The sequence below is a fragment of the Pavona decussata genome, unplaced genomic scaffold (genome assembly GCF_977016875.1).
Source record: "Pavona decussata unplaced genomic scaffold, jaPavDecu1.1 SCAFFOLD_155, whole genome shotgun sequence".
Classification (NCBI taxonomy): Eukaryota; Metazoa; Cnidaria; class Anthozoa; order Scleractinia; family Agariciidae; genus Pavona; species Pavona decussata.
The window spans coordinates 4,522,117-4,542,642 of record NW_028145567.1 but is presented as its reverse complement, the minus strand read 5'-3'; the positions used below and the strand labels follow the sequence as shown (position 1 = coordinate 4,542,642).

The 20,526-nt window shown below is 40.6% G+C and overlaps 1 protein-coding gene and 1 pseudogene across 1 annotated transcript in view; both read left to right on the top strand.

Annotated features, from left to right (window-relative positions):
• The first annotated feature begins 7,066 nt into the window (after nucleotides 1–7,066).
• On the top strand, nucleotides 7,067–7,894 carry LOC146465975 (uncharacterized; annotated as a pseudogene).
• A 10,541-nt stretch (nucleotides 7,895–18,435) lies between these two features.
• LOC146465974 (RRP12-like protein) overlaps nucleotides 18,436–20,526 on the top strand; it is a 29,074-nt gene continuing 26,983 nt past the window's right edge. The window contains exons 1-2 of the mRNA XM_085128132.1: nucleotides 18,436–18,862; nucleotides 20,321–20,350. Coding sequence (XP_084984258.1) covers nucleotides 18,524–18,862; nucleotides 20,321–20,350 — 369 coding nt within the window. The 5' untranslated portion in view covers nucleotides 18,436–18,523. The remainder of the gene's footprint in view (nucleotides 18,863–20,320; nucleotides 20,351–20,526) is intronic.

Sequence of the window (20,526 nt, the reverse complement as noted above, 5' to 3'; positions counted from 1 at the left end):
TCATGATCCCCCCCCCCCCCCCCCTTTCTTCCAGCCACCGCCAAATAACTTTTTGAATATGCAAGTGATATCTTCAATAGTGGTACTTACGTCTCATGGACCTTGAACAACAACGGTAGATATTTGCTTGTCAGATACGAACTGAACTGTCGCGGAAGTGCCAATCTCAGGCTGTTCATCCAAATCCACGAAAACATAGTCATCGTCGCTCTCTGCCTCTTCACTTTCGGATTCTTCATCCTCGGATTCCACGTCATCTTCATCACTCGACAGTTCTTCTGTTATCACAGTCTCTTTACTCTGTCGGTAATAGTGATATCGAATGGCCTTAACTTTGTCAAGTTTCCGACCCACAGTCGTCAAACCATGCTTGTTGAGATACAGGTCTAGTTCTCTTACCCGCAACTTTTCAACTTTGCCACCCTCGATGAGGTTATCCCATTGAACGTCCTTGTACGTTCGTTCGGCCTCTTGCCTTCTTCGCTCCTCAGCTGCTCTTGTTCTCATGTCCTTTCGGATCTCAATATCCTTCAAATGATTAACATATGCAATGACGTGCTTCTCTTCCACATTATATTTTGAGCAGAAGCTCTTCATGGTATCCTGATCGTTTCTGATACTGTCAGAATGTTTCTCGTACAGATATTTAATACATTTTCTTGGAAGGTAATCATCTGGTGTCCTGCCCGTCGATTCCGTCTGATAGATATCCATGAAATGTCCAGGATTGTTTGTGTCTGGTACAGGTTGCGGAATTCTTTCCGTTTCTGGACCGACCCATCTATTGTTAGAACACCAGGAACAGAGATTGGAACTTTCTTCTCTTGACTCTTTACAGGCATCACGACAGAATTCCATAAAAAGTTCTCCACGAATATAGTGGTCTTCCATAAACGATTCGATCTTTCGGAAGTATGCTGCACCGGGCGCTTGCTCTTTGTTTCGTTCTGATGCACCCCGATAGTTGTCGAGGTAAACAGAATTGAAAAAGAATAATTCATCAGGGGACTCGCTAACTTTGCTCTTGATGAAATCTTTAAGGACAGGGGCATCATCAATTCTCTCGGCTACCTGACTACAGACATACCAGGCATTTTTCTCCATCCGTTTCTTTTCGTACTCTTCGTATGACTGGAGAGACAGTTGTTTGATTTCCTCTTCTGAAAGATCCTCAAACCTCCTATATTTTTCCCACTCTAGAGTTGCGCCATCCACAAGAGCATCAGAAATTGCCGAGTTTGTCCTTTCGGCTTCACCTTGCCCGCTGTCGCCCCTCGAACGATGACATCGCACTCTATAATCGGAGTTGTGAACCCTTGCTAACTCGGCGTCTCGAAATCTAACTTCGTAGTTGGAAACTCCTACGCCCGGACCAGCATCTGTAAGGTCAGCCCATCGTGGCTTTACAGGTGGAAGGCAGAGATCTCCGAGAACTTCTAGACCATGTTTACATGAAGTGGTTACCCTTAAAATCCTGTCCTTTCTCGCATCTTTTTCCATTGAATCGACTTCCTCTTTAAACAGATCATCAATGGCATCTAAAATGCGTTTCGTGACTGGTATTATCTGACTAGCAAACAGAGCCCTATTGTGCTCTGACATTTCTGTGTCTTCGCAAAACTGCAACAAATTGTCAATCCTTAATTTCAAGTGCTCTGCTCTCTCTTTTTCGTAAGTGAAGAATTTACAGTTACTTCCTGTTTCTCCGGATATTTTGTCTAGGTCATCTGACTCTGTCATATCATAATAAAGAAAGAGGTCATCGTGTAGTCGAGCGCAGCATTTACGAAATCCCAGTGAGTACTGTGGACTGCCAGGTGTCGGTTCGTCAACCTCAAAAGCTGATGGATCCTCATGTCGCAAACGAACTGTTTCGCTGGCCCATACAGTGCCTGACGATCCCACTATTGCTTTGGGCCTGACAAATACATAGTGGCGATCGTCCTCAGTTATCAGCTTCTCTTCAGTTTCATTCATTACACTTGACTTCGTAAAAACACGGTGAGAACCCGGGGTCACATATACCATTTTCTCAGGCCAGCCGTACTTTGGCAACTTCCTTGCTTTAGTGTGATCTGATAATGTTAAGATCCTAAGATTTCTGGCTTTGTCAAAACCTTCAGATGTACCTGGTCTAAGGTAAGCCTTGTCATCGGTGCTTCTCATGAAACAAAACTTTCTCGCGCTGGAATTTCTGGCACCCCAGAATCGTCTTTTTATGTTTTTTACGTGTGCTCGTTGGTAGTGAGTGTTTTCGTTTGTGTTTTCTTCGCCTTTTGGTGGCTTTTTCCAACAGAATAGGCCTTTGCCATAATGGCGCTTCGCTTGGAGACTTCTTTTGTTTCTCGGTCTCGCCCTGTTGTATACTGTTGTAGCGGATTGAATTAATTTCTTTCCACGTTGAGCTAGTCGGTAGTTGGCAATTGAAAGAAGGTTTTTCTTCTTCACCCTCTGGCCGGTATAGAGAACCGTATCATGCCGTCTACCATGATAGGATGATTTATCCTCAATTGCCTTTGCAATGAAGTCTTCATCTTCCTCATCTAGCTTTGGCTTCGGACCTTGGTTTGACAACTTTCGCCTCTTCAGTCGATTAGATTCGATAAGGCTTGAAGCTTGGCGCTTGAGCATTTGGCGTTTTCTCTGATAATTGCTTTCGGTGGGCTGGCTGTGAAGAAGCCCCTCCGTGTCTTCAACTTTTTCCTTGAGTTTTTGTACTTCGCTTTGGATTTCTTCTAACGTTTTGGATGACCAAATATTTGTTTTCTTTTGAATAAGGTTTTCCTTCCCTTTTATCTCCTTTTCCAGCTTTTCCTTCTTGGAATTTAAGCGTAACCTAACGAGGTCGGCTGCTGCCTCATTAGCTTTTTTTACCTCTTCAACAACGAATTTAACTCTCTCCGTCATAGACGGAAGATTGTCAGGATCGAAGCCTAGGGCTGTCATTTCTTCTCTAGAGAATATGGATCGCAATATAACTCTAAGACAAATTTTATCCCATTCTGAGTCCATAGTAGTAACGATACCTTGCAGGGTTTCCTTATCGAGAACAAGAGCACTATGTCCACTTTTAGTACTACAAGCACTAAAAATATCCAAAAGGAATGACTCTAAATCGACTTCGTCAGGACGGAGCGCGACATACTCAAAACCCTCAGTTATACGAATGATATTGATCCTGAGACCATGTTTTTCATGAAGCAAAGCTTCGCGAAAGGCAACTCTCTGATATTTTGACGGTGCCCCAGAGTGATGAGGTTGAAACGCAAGAAAGTACTCTAATGCTTCTTGAAAGGGGATTGAAGACCTAATTCTTATCTTAGCATTGGCATCTTGCACCGGAAGAAATAGTTGATCGAAGACATAGAGCAGACCTTGAAACTTGTGCTTCTTTTCCTCTGAAATTGCTCTCGATAATTCTTCCTCTATAACACCCCTATTTTGCTCTAGGGTGCAGCTTTGTTGCGATGTTACAATCTCCATTCTCTTTTTTCCCTGAAGTAGCTAAAAGATGACTTCGTCTTAGATCGAGAAACTCACAGTTTTACTAGATCTATGGCCTTGAGGAATGTATCGTAACGATTCACCCAGATACAATTTTCTTTCATATTTCTTTGGAAAATATCAGGAAAGTATAGGTGTGCAACAACTGCAGACTAGACTGCGCGTGACTCGATCGACACCTAATAGCGAGCGGCGAAACCTTGAGCCACGATAAGCGTCGGTGCGGTCTCGCTAAATTCTCCCCTCTTTTGTACCCCAATTTGCACATTTTCTTTTTAATTTTCCTGCAATTTATCCTGAAACGAAATCCCGGTATTGACCGGTGTATTCAGTTTGCGACGCAGGCTACTGGATAGTGATTTATCCGGTGGATAGCGTTATCCACTCTTTGAAGAACTGGGCCCAGGTTATAGGGTGCTGGCGGTAAGTTCTCCATAATTAATTTGGATTCTTTTCGCATTGTATTGTTTTATCAGGGTAGAGATCCACCGGTTCGTTGTCGCTTAAAAGAACGCTCAAATTAAAGTAGCGAGATTCGTTTGAGTTTGGATTTTGGCAACCGTTTTCTCTACAAGTTCCGTTTCTTTATAACGCCGCGTTAATTTTCTTCATCAGTTTGAAATTAAAAAACACACCTTTCGCATTATTTATTTTATTAGAAAGTATTTTTCCTTCACTTTGCGATAATTTAAATCGCGTCAATTCCTAGTAAGTCCGCTGGTTTATAGTCTGCATTTGACGCACGCACGAGGGAGCCCCCACATTTTTTTTTCCGCTCGCTTCGCTTGCGTTACGTTCTACATTTCCGTTTTAATTTAATTGTATTAATTGTAAGCATAGTTAAATATTTAACACTGTTATTTACCTCTGATCTGCAAATTATAGGGTTGTCTTTCAGATGCCGGGAATAACCCTATCTAAATTATAGTGAACACAAATACCAGGATTTGCAGTCTTTAAATACAAAGAATTAATGTCCGCGTCGTTTCGATGTTTCAATGTCAATGATTACTTGTACTATTGCATGCATATTTTATTGTTTTATTTCTCACCAGTTTGAGCGTAAAATAATGGACCAGTATCACGAAGAAATTGCCGCCTTTTCCTTCATGATGATTTTAGTAACATCGAAACGTCAGGCAACATTTAGTGGCTTATATATTTATACGAAGACTGCAAAGCCATCATTTATTTACCTGGTCATTGTCGATATCTGATACAAGCCGCTCAGTTCTCGCCCTTCGCTCGCTTCGCTTTTCATTATGGCATCGTTTATGGGTACTTCCATCACTTAAATCCAAATGCTTTCCAAGCTGATCACCATTATCGTCCAGATTGATAAGCTTTTCTGTCATATCTTCCATTCTTGCTCAATTGCAAGGCTGAAGTCCAACTGTCGGGAAATCTTCTCAGCGCGCTCATTAAATAATGCTTTGTTGTTGTGACGTACTATTAACTAACATCGTTGTGACATATTAACTTTAACTTTATTTTTTACATATTAACATATAAAACCTACCTTTAGCCGAAACGTGGGCACAGAACTCGTTTAATTGCGCTGATTTACTTTCATTATTTTTTCAATGGATAAAGAAATTGACTATCTTTTAACAAAAGCTGACTTGAGCAATTACACAGACAATTTTAAACAAATTGGTGTTGCAAAGGTCGAGCATTTCCTGGACGTTGATGACGAAACTCTTGAGCGAGACATTGGACTAACGAAGATACAAACTCGCCGTCTTCGCTCAGATACAAGGTGAATCAAAGCAAAGAGGAACAAGCAGTGAAGGTATTGAGTTATCGTTTCTTAGATGATTATTTTGAAGGCCTCTATAAAATAATTGGCTTGTGCTTCAAACCAGCCATGAACAAAAAACGTAAGGCAACATGGTGCATAATTTGTAACGCAATCCTTAACAAACATTTATAATGTGATCGGTAGGTGTTACGTCCGCCAGTGCTCCCAAGAAGCGCAAGCAGGCGATTTTGTCATTTGGACGCTCCGGGCAGCTACGAGTCCTGAGGAACGACTCAGCATCAGAAAAGAAGCCGTGGGAAAAATATCTCCTTCCCAACCCACACACAGAAAGGCTGAAATTCTACAATAGTGTTGTACCGCAGATTTATGAATCTTCATTCGTGAGTAAACAAGCCGGTTTCAAACAGTATCTCCTCGAGCAACAGCAAATGCGTTGGCAGTTAAACACAAAGATAAAAGCCCTTTCCGATAAAGAAAACAACTTGCTTAGAAACGAGAATTGGGGAGTGTGCCAAAACATCACGAAGTTCATGTCAGGCGTGGATGGATGTAAGGGCAGTGGTGATGTCGCGAAGTGTGAGTCCTCCTTGACCGCTGTCAATGAGGCCTTTAATTCAGCATCCGATTTGCTCTCATTTATCGACAACAGACGAAAGAACCTTTATACAGAAGAGCATAACTTAAGGCCGTTTGCAAGTGATGAGCTCAAATATTTCCAGGAAGCTCAAGAGCGAGTGAAGGCCTTACACCAAGAGCTGCAGAAAGCCTCCAATGCGCTCACGACCACCCTCATGAGCTTGAAGAGAAAGTTCCCATCTCCCATGGGGAACAACGGCCTATCCCGAAGAAAAAAAGAAAACAAGAGAAAAGTGAAAAAAATCAAGGAGAAAAGGTTACGTCAGCGAGCAGCAATTCTCCTAGAAAAACTTACCTCAAAAGAGGTAGCTAAAGAGGTTTTCGATTCACTCGAAAAGAATACTTACAAATGTGTCTCAAGTATTAATGCAGGATTCACTGCGAGATTTGTCAAGCGTCTCCACCTGGATCCTCTGCTATGGCTTTTGGAAAGAGGCGTGTTTGAAACAGAGCTGGCATGCAATTTGAAAGTGGTAGTGGCCAGAATGAACGAAGAGAATAGCAGCAATGGTGCTGAAAGAGGGTCAAGTTCGGGCGAGGATTCCGATGAATCTGACGTGGAGCCAGTGGAGAGGGCTGCCGAAGATTCTGACACGGAAGCGGAACAAGATACAGCCTCACCAAAATAAACACTTTTTTATTTGTTGTTTTCATTCGGCCGCGTATTAAAATAATGAACGTTTATGATTTTAGATTACGATTCTCTATAAAACAAACTGAAACGTCATGAAACAATTTTGAGCAATTGTAAGTATTCCATTCTCAAAATCTTGATTACCTTTCTAATTTCAATAGATCGTGCCTGATTAACAACGTGTATGTTAGACTACGATAGTGATACTTTTTTTTACAAAATGGAGGGTCTGTAAAAGGGTTTGGGTTTTGTGTCTGGGCTAGAATAAAGTTTATATAATACAAAATACAACTGAACGTGGTCTTGAATATATGGTTGGGGGTTTAGAGTCCTAGCGGCAAATCCTACCAAAGTATTTACAAATGCACTCACCCGGGGTCCCGACGCGACCTAAAATTCCCTTTTTTTTTTGGTCTGATCCCCCCCATTATGCTTGTCAATTACGGCTGATCCCCCCTAAAGGTCTTCAAAAAACCATGTGATCCCCCCCTAAATACTCCGACCCCCCCCCCCCCCCCCAGGCGATAAATAATGACCGGTCCCTTACCTGGAATTCTGCACTGGGTACTTTAAAAATTCAGTTGAAAGAAGAATTATAAAGATCATCAATACAATTAATCATATTATTGAAGCCGATCTGAAAGTGTCTGCGAGAGAGTTGGCCTCCTTCACGGGTCAAATTATTTTTACCGGGCCCGCGGTTGGTAACATTCAGGTAGGGTAATAACCAGACATTGTGTCTTGTCTACCTTGTGCAGAGACAGCTGGGATTCTGTATTCCGTCTTGACGGTTATTGCAAGGAAGAACTGTATTTTTGGAAGGATAATATGGTTAATATCACTACTAGGTATTGTTTTGTAAGTAAAGATCCTAGTTATTTTGTATATTCAGATGCCAGTGCCACCGGGGGTGGAGCATTTATTGACTTTAACAATGATTTTGTGTGTCACAAAATGTGGTCGGAGAGCGAGACCGTTCAAAGTTCTACGTGTAGGGAGTTGTCTGTTATTGAGTTTTCATTGCAATCATTTGCCCCAGTGCTTGAGGGTTCACACGTTAAGTGGTTTACTGATAGCCAAGCGGCTGCTAAGATTGTTGAAGTAGGCAGCATCAAATTGGGTTTGCATCATGAGATGGCCCGAAGGATTTTTGATATTTGTATTCGATCGGGGATTCATTTAAAGTACAATGGATTCCTCGCACCTTGAATCAGCAAGCCGACTATATTAGTCGTTAAATCGACACTGATGATTGGCAAATTACTGAAGAATTTTTTCTTTGGCCAAAACAATATATTGTTTATTTATGCGGCACTGGCTTAATAAATGGTTTATCATTTCTCATGGCACTGGCCTAAACAACGTATTGTTGTTTTATGTGGCACTGGCTCAAATAATAATGGTTTATCGTTTTTTGAGGCACTGGCCCCATGATCGTTATTTCTTTTCCTTTTGTTCGGTTATGAGCTGATGTTCTTTTTGCTCTTTTAGTGTATATGTTTTGTTCTTGTCTTTCCAGGTAATCTTGTCAAGTAAGTCCTGGAAAGGTTTTCAACAATTTTCCACAGGCAACGTTTATCAGGTTTTAGAAGTTATGTTGAAGTCCAGGGCGGATACAACTTCTAAAGCTTACGTTCGCGTAATTAGGAAGTTTTTTGAGTGGTGTAAAAGTAAACATTTCGACATGCAGCTACCTTTTGCTCTTAGTGTTGTTTCTCTTTATTTATTTGAAGTTCAGCAGTCTTGTACCTCTAGTTCCTCAGTAATTTTAGCCCATGCCACCCTTAAATGGCTTCATTCCTTTGTCCCTAGTTTGGATCGTAATCCTTTGGATAGTGACTTTTGCAGGAATATTGTCGAGTCTGCTAAACGCCAGAAATCACAACCCATTGTGAAAAAAAGCCTATTACAACAGACATCATAAGGAGTATTTTAGATATCCACAATAAGGAAGACGCCAATTTAAAGAATCTTCGTATCGCTGCGTTATGCTCTTTAGCTTTTGCAGGATTTTTTCGTTATGACGAATTATGCAGTATCACTCCTTAGGATATTGAATTTCACTGCGATAATATAAGAATTTTTGTACCTCGTTGTAAGACTGATGTTTACAGGGAAGGGAATTACAGTTCATTAGCGCATCCAGGTCTAAGCCGTACTGTCCTGTTGGTGTTTTACAAAGGTACTTGGATCTATCTAGTGTTGACTTAGTCTCTCCCTTTATTTGGACCCCGGGGGGGTGGGGGCACTCCCTTATATGACCTCAAAGGGGACGTGCGGCCCGATAAGGTATGGCCAGTTTCAGGGTGTTTTGTCTTGTACGGGGTATCTATTTCATCACTTTCTGTCTTAAACAGGGTATCGCTACATGACCTAATGGCTTAAACAGGATAAGCTTAGATGTCTGTTTATTGGTCTTTTGAAAAACGAAGCATATTTCAATGATTTCGAGTAGATTGTGATTGCCAATGCATTAAAGCACCAGTAAGAAGCTGGTGTATTCTTATTTCATTCTAGTCTTAAACAGGGTATGATTTGGGGTTAAATGTCTTAGATAGGGTCTGACAATTTTGAATTCTGTCTTAAACGGGATAGGGAAATCAGAGAATTGTGTCTTAAACAGGGTCAGGGTTTGAACGCCCGGGCCGCACCTCCCTACCCGGCAACCATCTGTTGAGTACCCCCCCCCCCCGAGATTTAGACCGCTTGTTTTTCACCGTAGTAGTTCTACCTATACCCTTAGAAGTGGTAAGATTTCTTATACTACTTGTAGGGATATCTTAAGGAATACCTTAAGTCAGCTGGATTACAACCCTAATGATTATTGTCTTCACAGTTTAAGATCCGGTGGCATTACATCTGTGGTTCGTAATAGTTGTAACTCGATTCCACAAAGGCTTCTTAAAATGCATGGTAGATGGAAATCTGATTCAGCCAAGGATATGTAGATATGTATGTGGAAGAAAGCCTTGAAAGCAGAGTACAAGTAACCAAGTGTTTAGGTTTGTAATGTATTATCGAACGTATATTATTTCATGCATGCTTCTATTAAGAATTGTAAAAAAAAAAAACGGTCTTGTAACTTTCCTGCAATTTGTCTTGTACTAGTATCAAACAGTTTTGTAATTTTCTTCAGTCTGTTATGTATTAGTAGCATTTTATCTTATAATAAACTGTTTGGATCCACTTGCGCATCCTATCATATTTCTTGTGTGATTTGTTTGTATTACGGGAATTTAAGGGTTAAATGATTTACGTTCGTTTGAGCGAAGCAAATTAGAACGTAATTAAAATTTTCCGACAGCAATAATTCCCTATTGACAATATACAGCTGTTTCGACAAAGGTTGTCCAAAAATCGTAAAAGCGTACGCGACAATGCCGAAAGGTGGTCTGGGAACTACCCAATAAATTTTTATAAAAGCCCAGAATCCATAATGCCTCGACCGTACAGCCAAGACTTGAGATGGCAACATGGATTTTGAGCTTTATTGAAATTTATTGGGTATTTCCCAGACTACCTTTCGGCATTGTCGCGTACGCTTTTACGCTTTTTTGGACAACCTTTGTCGAAACAGCTGTATACCGAGTTTTAAATCTAGGACGCGAGAGTGCAACGACGCAGCCTTGGTTGGCGAAAGGCTGGAACAAACGTAGTTCTCCTTATAAGCAAAAGTGACATGAATACATGATAGCAACAACAGCACGATATGAAAGCGAAATTATATGGATATTTTAGGACTTATTTTTAACCATCGTGGAGTGCATTTAACGCCAACAATATCGGAGTACACCAGCGAAAACAAGAACTACAGCGTAGAAACTTGTGCATGTCAACGAGGGGTAATTCAGCTCTAAAGAAATCGAAATAAATTATGGCAGTTGTAGTCAAATGTCGCCATCATGAAATGGGCTAGCCTCGATTTCCGCCGCTCACAAGCCGGAACCCGAGTAAGCAGCAGAAATTGAGCCTAGAAGTGGGCCGTATTGTGGCTAAGTGTTAGAAGCCGTGGACAGCTGTTTCGGCCTTGCTAGGCCTCGTCAGCATGGCATGTTTAATGCGCAGGCCTAAGCGTTCCCACATGACCATACCAAGTGATGATAAAGTCTAACACTTGTGGGATACGACGAGAGATGAAAATGAAGAAAAAGTTCCTTTTTTTTTTGGGAAGAGCTACAAAAGATGTTCAAAATTTTGTAAAGATTTTCCACATACATAATGACCAAATCAATCCCGGATGAAGAATCATGGACGAATGTTTCTTCAGTCCTTGAATGATATAAGTTTTAGTTTCCTAGCTTTATACAGAACCCCCAAACTATATGACAACTATATACTATTTCCTCGTAGCCCGAGGGAAGAAGATCTGTCTCTTTTCCTTCAGCAATGACTCTTAATATAAAACTGGGTGCTGGGGCCAGTTTCACGAAGGCATCTTAAGTTAAAATGTATCCTAAGTATTGTATCTGGACTGATAGTGAATCTGGCCCCAACAGACCAGCGCGAAATTTACCTTATTGTAGGAAATTAACAATGCACGTTGACAACGCGAAGAAAATTTACGTTACACTAAATTAACGCGAATTTTTCAAAAGTTAGGTTTACATGCATTAAATTAACGCGAATTTTTCGATAAGCATCTTGCTTTATTTACTGCCGCGATTCTCATAATTTTGCAAACTCGCACTTTACATTTCTGAATGCCAAACTGCGTTTTGCCTTCCGTCAATAAAACATTCCAAGACAAGTGGACGGATGTTTCTAAGTTTTTTTTAAAGCCTAAAATTTGGTTTTGAAGCCTTACTAGACCCTATCAATTCAAAGGATAGTGGCTCTGAAGAGCCAATAGAGGAGTCATGAACTAATAAGGTTTTGTAATGAAATAACTGAAAGGTGCTTTAAAATAACAATGTCGTAAAATAGCGTGCATTAAATTTACATCGACATTAATTAAGATATATTAAATTAACGCGAATTTTGTAAAATCGCGTTAGTAAAGTGCATTCTTAATTTCCTATAATAAGGTATTCATGTCTTCCTCAGCGTGCGCGCTCAATATATGCAAAAGACAATAGGTACAAACGTCGTTAAAGGGATATAGTCAAAAGTCTATTAAAGAACTCCACTGGTTGCCTGTTGCTGTCAGAATTGAATTTAAGATCCTAGTACTAGTTTTTAAGGCATACCACAGCATTGCGCCACTCTATATATCTGACATGATCACTAGATATGAACCGACCAGGTCTTTACGCTCTTCCTCCAAAAGACTCCTCGTTGTTCCGCGGTACAACCTCAAGACATATGGAAGAAGAGTTTTTTTCTGTGAATGGTCCTATGCGATGGAACAGCCTTCCTCACAATATTAGAGAAACCGAATCTTTAAGCACCTTTAAGAAGCAGATCAAAACATTTCCTTTTAATGGTTCTTTTTAAGAAGCTTTTTGACTCTTTTATTATTGTTGAATTAATTTTCTTGTAAATATTTATCTTGATTAGTCATATTATAGTCTTTGTATATTTTAGGTGTTACTGTTATCTATTATTTTCATGTATTGTTATCTCATATTTTACACGTATTATTATTGTAAAGCGTTATTGGTTTCTTAGTAGAAATAACGCTATATAAAAAAAAAGATTATTATCATTATTATTATTATTACTATTATTATTATTATTATTATTATTATTATTATTATCTTCATCCTTGGAATATTTTAATAAAGAGATCATTAATTATTTATTATTATTATTATTATTATTATTATTATTATTATTATTGTTGTTATTATTATTATTATTATTATTATTACTATTATTATTATTGTTATTATTATTATTATTATTATTATTATTATTATTATTATTATTATTATTATTAATATTATTAGACTATTGTTAAGAAACAATACTTAGGATTTATCTTAACTTAGGAAAGCCTTATGCATTTGGCTCCCGGGCCGCAATATAACGTTGCACGGTGATCCCCCTCTTTTTATTTAAATAGCCTGATCAAGTGCTTTCCTAGTTGTTCTCTTCATTTTCACAAAGAAAGAGGTATCCCAATGGGGAAAGTTTAAAATGTAGAATATAGGATCGAATTATTTTCTCAGTACCGTGCAGTTGAATACGACTTCCGAAAGATAACGTCTACTTAATGGATGACGCTAATTAACGTTCAGATCCAGTTTACTGAGGGTTGTCCAATACACCCAATCTGACTCGACTCGTCTGGGATTATGGCGATTCGACTCGAATCGATCGATTCGTCTGCCCTTGTGGTCTATCCTTCTAACCGGAAGTCGATTGGCTAGACACTTAGTTAAAACACGGTAAGCTTGCCTTGAGGTAGGGTGGAAAATGTCGACGATTCGCGACCAATCGACCGATTCGTTTGCCCTTGTGGTCGATCCGTCTTACCGAAAGTCGATTGGCTAGACACTTAGTAAAAGCAGGGCAAGCCAGCCTTGAGGGAGGGTGGAAAATGTCGACGATTCGACTCGAATCGACTCGAATCGATCGATTCGTTTGCCTTACGGTCGACCCGTCTAACCGGAAGTCGATTGGCTAGACACTTGGTAAAAACACGGCAAGCCAGCCTTGAGGGAGGGTAGAAAATGTCGACAATTCGACTCGAATCGATCGATTCGTTTGCCTTACAGTCGACCTGTCTAACTGGAAGTCGATTGGCTAGACACTTGGTAAAAACACGGCAAGCCAGCCTTGAGGGAGGGTAGAAAATGTCGACGATTCGACTCGAATCGATCGATTCGTTTGCCTTACAGTCGACCCGTCTAACCGGAAGTCGATTGGCTAGACACTTGGTAAAAACACGGCAAGCCAGCCTTGAGGGAGGGTAGAAAATGTCGACAATTCGACTCGAATCGACTCGAATCGATCGATTCGTTTGCCTTACAGTCGACCTGTCTAACTGGAAGTCGATTGGCTAGACACTTGGTAAAAACACGGCAAGCCAGCCTTGAGGGAGGGTAGAAAATGTCGACGATTCGACTCGAATCGATCGATTCGTTTGCCTTACAGTCGACCCGTCTAACCGGAAGTCGATTGGCTAGACACTTGGTAAAAACACGGCAAGCCAGCCTTGAGGTAGGGTAGAAAATGTCTACGATTCGACTCGATTCGACTCGAATCGATCGATTCGTTTGCCTTACAGTCGATCCGTCTTACCGGAAGTCGATTGGCTAGACACTTGGTAAAAACACGGCAAGCCGGCCTTGAGGTAGGGTAGAAAATGTCGACGATTCGACTCGATTTGACTCGAATCGATCGATTCGTTTGCCCTTGTAGTCGATCCGTCTTACCGGAAGTCGAATTGCTAGACACTTAAGAAAAACACGGCAAGCCAGCCTTGAGGGAGGATAGAAAATGTTGACGATTCGACTCGACTCGATCGATTCGTTTGCTCTACAATCGACCCGTCTAACCGGAAGTCGATTGGGTCAACCTATGCGTCACGCTGTAAAAAAACGAGATAAGAAGCAGAGACCGATACAACGTAGAAATACGGTTTAAAGGTTACTACATTTCAGCTGGCCAAACTAGCCTTCTTCAGGTACAATGGAAATTTACATTGGGACATACGCTTATATAGCTGACAAATATTTCCGCAATAGCGGAACTACGTTAAACTTAATTGATTGACAGTATAAAATATGAAGCAAATGAAATAATAAACCGCGCGCGGTGTGTAAATCTGTCACCCGTGTAAGGTACGTTTACGCGTCAGATTTGCAGAATGTTTTGAGGAAATTCTCTCTTTACTTGAAGTAATGGCCCGGATCTTTTTGAAACAGGCTTGAAAAATTGTGGTTTACTTAGACAACCTCTGTTTAAAGAAAAATTCTCTGGCTACGCTTGGAGAAGGGTGGGTTTTCAGGCCTGGAAGCTTACGTATGCGCGCGCGTGCAAATTTATTTACGCGCGGCCTTTCATACATCGACTCTAATTTTATTTACCATGTTTACGCCCGAAAAGCCAGTCATGAAATTCACGCCCGTACGCACTTTAAATTTACGCGACAGTGGAAATCGACCTTTAGGCGCAGCAAGCGGAAAGGCTATGGTTACTTGCCGTTAGGAAACGGTGTAGGAATTAGATTATAAGCACTTCTGGCAAAAAATCTTAATTCAAAATCACTGCTCAAACTTTCGCGCAGGCGTTCTTTCAACCGGGAGGTGGATTGTTGCTGGTAATAGGGTAATATGGTAATAGGAGTGAGTAGAGTCTAATTTGTTCTGTGATTGTTATTCACGAGTATGATGACAGACAGAATTGGATGACAGAAAGTCCTATTCCCAAATAATCACAACTATAACAAAATTTGAGAAAACAGTAACTGCTGGTTAACTGTTTTGATGAATAAAAATGTTCAGTTGGATACAAATAAAAAAAGGCTCTCCGATTCACCAACAGAGATCTCGTCGCCATCCAAATTCTTTCGCTTCCCACTGACAATGACCTCCTTTTCTCCACACACACACCTCTTAGCAACTGACGTCAACGCAGATAATTTAAAAAAAACTTCTTCTCACAAAATTAAGATCAGAAGAAAACCGAAATAACTGCATGTGGTCTTTCATAAAGCCAGCCATAGTTCACATGCACGCGTCCTTTGCTGAAAATCGCAGCCTCGTCCCCAGGCCCTCAGGAACTCAAGGAAGGTTTTATGTAAATTTCGTCGCACGGTCTAACAGGTTTTAAGAACGAGGAATATTCATGTATATTTCCCTTCTCAGGGAGGTTCATCTATATTCGCTCTCTCCGGGATGTTCATATATATATTTCCTTTTTCGCGCAATCGCTTTAAGAACAAGGAAGGTTGATGTATATTTCCTTTCTCGTGTCCACGCTCTTTCTCGCGCAAACGCTTTAAGAACGAGGAAGGTTGATGTATATTTCCTTTCTCGTGCCCACGCTCTCTCTTGCGCAAACGCTTTAAGAACGAGGAAGGTTGATGTATATTTCCTTTCTTGTGTACACGCTCTTTCCCGCGCAAACGCTTTAAGTACGAGCATATACACGCTTTTCTACCTGCCTTCTTTGTTACCTTCCCGGTAAGACGGGTCGACTACAAGGGCAAACGAATCGATCAATTTGAGCGATTCGAGTCGAATCGTCGACATTTTCTGCCCTCCCTCATAGCCCGCAAGCGAATCGACTTCCGGTAAGACGGATCGACTGCAAGGGCAAACGAATCGATCGATTCGAGTCGAATCGAGTCGAATCGTCAACATTTTCTGCCCTTCCTCGTAACTCGCTAGCGAATCGACTTCCGGTAAGACGGGTCCGACTGCAAAGGCAAACGAATCGATCGATTCGAGTCGAATCGTCAACATTTTCTGCCCTCCCTCATAACCCGCAAGCGAATCGACTTCCGGTAAGACGGGCCGACTGCAAGGGCAAACGAATCGATCGATTCGAGTCGAATTGAGTGGAATCGTCAACATTTTCTGTCCTCCTTCATAGCCCGCAAGCGAATCGACTTCCGGCAAGACGGGTCGACTGCAAGGACAAACAAATCGATCGATAGCGGCCTTACGAAGCATTTATTCACGACCTGACTTCCCGTGAGTCGAATCGTCTTCGTCGACTACAAGGGCAAACGAATTGATCAATTCGACTCGATTCGAGTCGAATCGTCGACATTTTCTGCCCTCCCTCATAGCCCGCAAGCGAATCGACTTCCGGTAAGACGGGTCGACTGCAAGGGCAAACGAATCGATCGATTCCCGCAAGCGAATCGACTTCCGGCAAGACGGGTCGACTGCAAGGGCAAACGAATCGATCGATAGCGGCCTTGCGAAGCATTTATTCACGACCTGACTTCTGGTGAGTCGAATCGTCTTCGCTTACTGACGATTCGACTAAGATTGGGTTTATTGGACATGAGTGAGTTTACTTAGTAGGCTTGTTTGAGATAAGGCTGACCTTGAAATTTCTCACCAAACTGAACTATATAATCTCGAAGACACTGCCGCTTCAAAATTCCCTAACGAAAGAATAATTATTGTCCTGGCCCTAATCCTCGAGACGTTATTTAGCGTACTTTAAGGAGTACGAGGTAAGTATTAAAGTTAAAAGCTAAGATTTAGTATATTTTCGAGCACGAGAAATGGGGTAACAACCCATGAAAATGTCCCCTTAAAATCGTCTCTCCAGACTTACAAAATGATTGAGAACACACTTTTGTGAAAAACAGAATGGAATTCATTGTTACTTCCCAATCAGGACTTGAACAAAAAGCTCTCATTATGTGCTAAATAGTGAAAGAAAAAAAGAAAGATCACGACCGTTCGTTAGTTAGACAAGTAGGTATCAAATACTCGACTTGTGAACGGCTCTTTTGTTATACATATTGATAAATATATGATTAAATTCCACATCAAGACATGTAAAGAACAAAGAACTCACTCTTAGAAACAAAAATTCTGTCTGTGATCTTATTTGTTGGGAAAACAATTTCAAAAACTCCTTCTTCATTCTTTCTTAATTTTTCCATTGGAAGTTAATCAATGTCCCTTAACTAAACAAACGCTTATTTAAGACCACGCACTTATTACCATGGTGTAATCGAAACGAGACATGCTATTGGCTGGAGGAAAACAGGGAGTGTTCATAACAGAGTTATCGCCTCATTAGTAAACTCAGTACTCTGAGAACAGACAGAGACGTTTGAAAACAAAAACTGGCGAGCCAAAAGTCAAATCATATGTTTTCGCAGCGTGTTCTTTAAAGGGATGGGGAAATAAGTTTAACCACGAAATAAGGTTGTTTTGTCCAAGTGGTATTTCAAAAATTAGAAACCTCTATTTGCATGGTGGGCTAAGTGTACTCAAGGCTAATGACGAGCGTATTCAAAACTTCATATTTGTTTTAACATCCATCGGAGTTTAAGCACTCCATGTTGGAACTTTCGCTTTCTCATCAATGCTTCTCAGCAGTAAAACATTTTCCCAGTATCGATTGCAATTGTCACTTCAATCGTTAATGGTGTCATGTTTTGCTAGCGAGATTTAGGCGATAACGTTCGTTTCAACTTTTATTAAATACTTGCGAATGTCTCTATCTTGTTTTCGGTTGGTCCGGTTGGTTCCTTTTTAAACAAGGGTCTGTGCCATGTATTTTTAGTAACACGTTTGGAATCCATAAGACACTTTTTTCACCAACGACAGCCGAAAACAAATGGGCAAATTTACTTTTGAAATGTATCATAATACACCCAACTATTCCCGGTAACTGTTTTGGTTAGGCGCGTATAGTAAAAGAAATAACAGAAAATAAGAGAAACTTGGAGTGTATTCACTTTTAAGCGAAAATTTAAGAACTTCAGTAATTGAAAAAAAAAAAAAACACAATGTAATTAAACCAGATGAAACAATTAAGACTCCTCTAAATAACTCACAATTATCATCTTGCGAAATCGCGCGGAACTGAGTCGCCTGATTCTCGGCCTACGAGTCCGTAGGCCGAGTTGCCTAAAATCAGGGGATATTCCGCAACATTGGGCAAGGTAATTGTTTCATTATTCAACACATTGATAACAAAGCAAAGTTTTATTGCAGAAAGCTGGAGACGATCTTTTGCCATTAAGCTAGTTACGTATTTCGCAGGATACCTGTTGTGAACGGACGACGAATAGTTAGTGCACCATGACGATCAGTGTTACCATATGTTAATAACAACTATGATTGTATGATCTATTCTGTCCATGCTACTTATCAAACTTGACAGGGCCGGGAGTCAACCTGATAATACAGTCAATATATTAATATAAGCGTTGTATGGCTTCTGCGAGTGGGAAAGAGACTGGGGAATACTGTTTTCCAGTCCCTCATCGTCCAACACGCCGCTGTTCACTTGTTTTGGGAATCGTAGGCTCACATTAAAAGCCACGAGGATTTCGAAAACATGGCGAGTGTTTGCAGCTCATGCATCAAAAACATCTTGTAGTATCTTAAACATTTTACATCATGGTACGTTTGCGACAAAATAAAACAAAAGGTTGGCGAAAGGGACAGAGCTGTGAGTCAAATCCGTCGACAACAACACACAGAGAAGCGGCGAAGAGGGGAGCCATTGTCCGTGGTCAATCCACTGGGAACTCTAATCTTACTGTTGAAGCTCTCGCAAAACATGCAGAAAAACAGGACGAAGAAGGCGACGTGGAGCTTAAAGACGATGAGGGATTCAGTGTCAAGAGTGGGCAGACATTTGGTGCATTCAGCGTGAGTGGTTTGACGGATTGTTCTAATCCTGTCTTCGCTACTGTGAGACGACTTTGGGATTCGCCTTCCTCGCAGCACAAAGAGGTCAGTGATTTGTAATGCAAGCATGGTTCAATTTATAGATGTTTTCTGAACAAAGTTATAAGCCTCCCTTTTTTAAATTCTGTAGCTATTTCCCTTGGGGACAGAAGTGATTTTAATACGTGCTACTCTTCAATCCGAGTTAAAATGAAGTTTTACGATGATGACGATGATGATAAAGTTATGATAGTTCAAGAAATTATGTTTTGTTTTATGACTTTCAAAATGTGCATAGTAGATCCTGACTGGGTTAAACAAGGCAGTAAGATAGCAATGGTGAGTTACCAGTGGTGATTTAAGGCCTGTGAGTTGCAAGATCTTGAATTTTCAAATCTTGCTGGCAACATCTTGAATTTTCATTCCAATCCTAGCATTATGCAGGATGTTTGTCCCATGAACCTAGTTTAATGGCCTTAGCTCCCACAAGTCTCCTGTAGCTCAGTGGTAGAGCATCCGAACTAGTAATCAGAAGGTCTTAGATTCAACTCCTGATACAGGCATACTCGGATTTTTTTCCGAGTATGCCTGTGTCATTTACTGATTAATACATCATTCTCAAGATATTGAATTTTCAAAATCTTGCTGGCAAGATCTTGAATTTTCAAAATGTGGCTGGCAAGATCGCTTTTTTGAAGATCTTGTTGGTTGATGTTCAATCTATTGTTGCTATTATTAACAGTGTACAGCCCGAAATAAATGAGGAAAGGAAGGCCGGTGCCACTAACCTCTAAACACGCAGTGCCTGGGCATAGGTGCGTTTTCTGTAATCCATGTTGAAGGGACCAGAAGATAGACAGCGCCAAAAATGTGCTGCGTGCAGAGCAATAATCTTGCGGGCAAGTTTTTGAAAATTCAAGATCTTGCCAGCAAGATTTTGAAAATTCAAGATCTTGCTGGCTCAACTCAGCATATGATAACTCACTGCTGTAACTCATCAAAATAATTGGCAGTCCCATCCTGACCAATCAATGATACAGATATTGAATACCAGTTGAATAAATTAATTGAGTGATGTTGATAATCAATAATCAGTCAATGCTCATACAGCTGTAGCTTTTGTGATTCATCCACTTTGTATTGATTGATTTCAATCGGATCACCAAACATCACTCAATTGATCAGGTCCCATTCCACTCATAGATAATGTAAATGTAGACAGATGGTGCCCAGGAATGTGGCCACTGCGCATTTAAAGTGGTTTGGCGTTTGCTTATTAACCAGAACTGATGCTTTCTTGAAGTCAAAATGCAGAATGGCTAGGAAATTGAGGTCCTAAAGATAAAGCAGCAACCTTTCAGTGTCTTATGATAAAGCCTGGTTGAGATCCCTACTTGTGTTAAATGAGAACAGTGTGAAGGTTTCACATTTACATTTGCATGCACTGTGCATGTCCAGTGTACACATGTATACATGTATGTTCGTTTTCAGTAGTTTACTAAATTAAATTCACCTTTTTCTCAGGTTTGTGCTGTTCTTGCTGCAGTTACTGAGGTAAACATTCTTTAATTACAGTAATTATACCTGGCAAATCTGGTTATTTACGTGTAAGGTGAACTTCAGTAAAGTGTACATGTATTTATTAATTTTAGATATCTTGTTTTAAGTACTGTGGGTGTTACGAAAAATTAACAATCCTGTTTCTGAAAACTTCCATTGCCACTGAATAT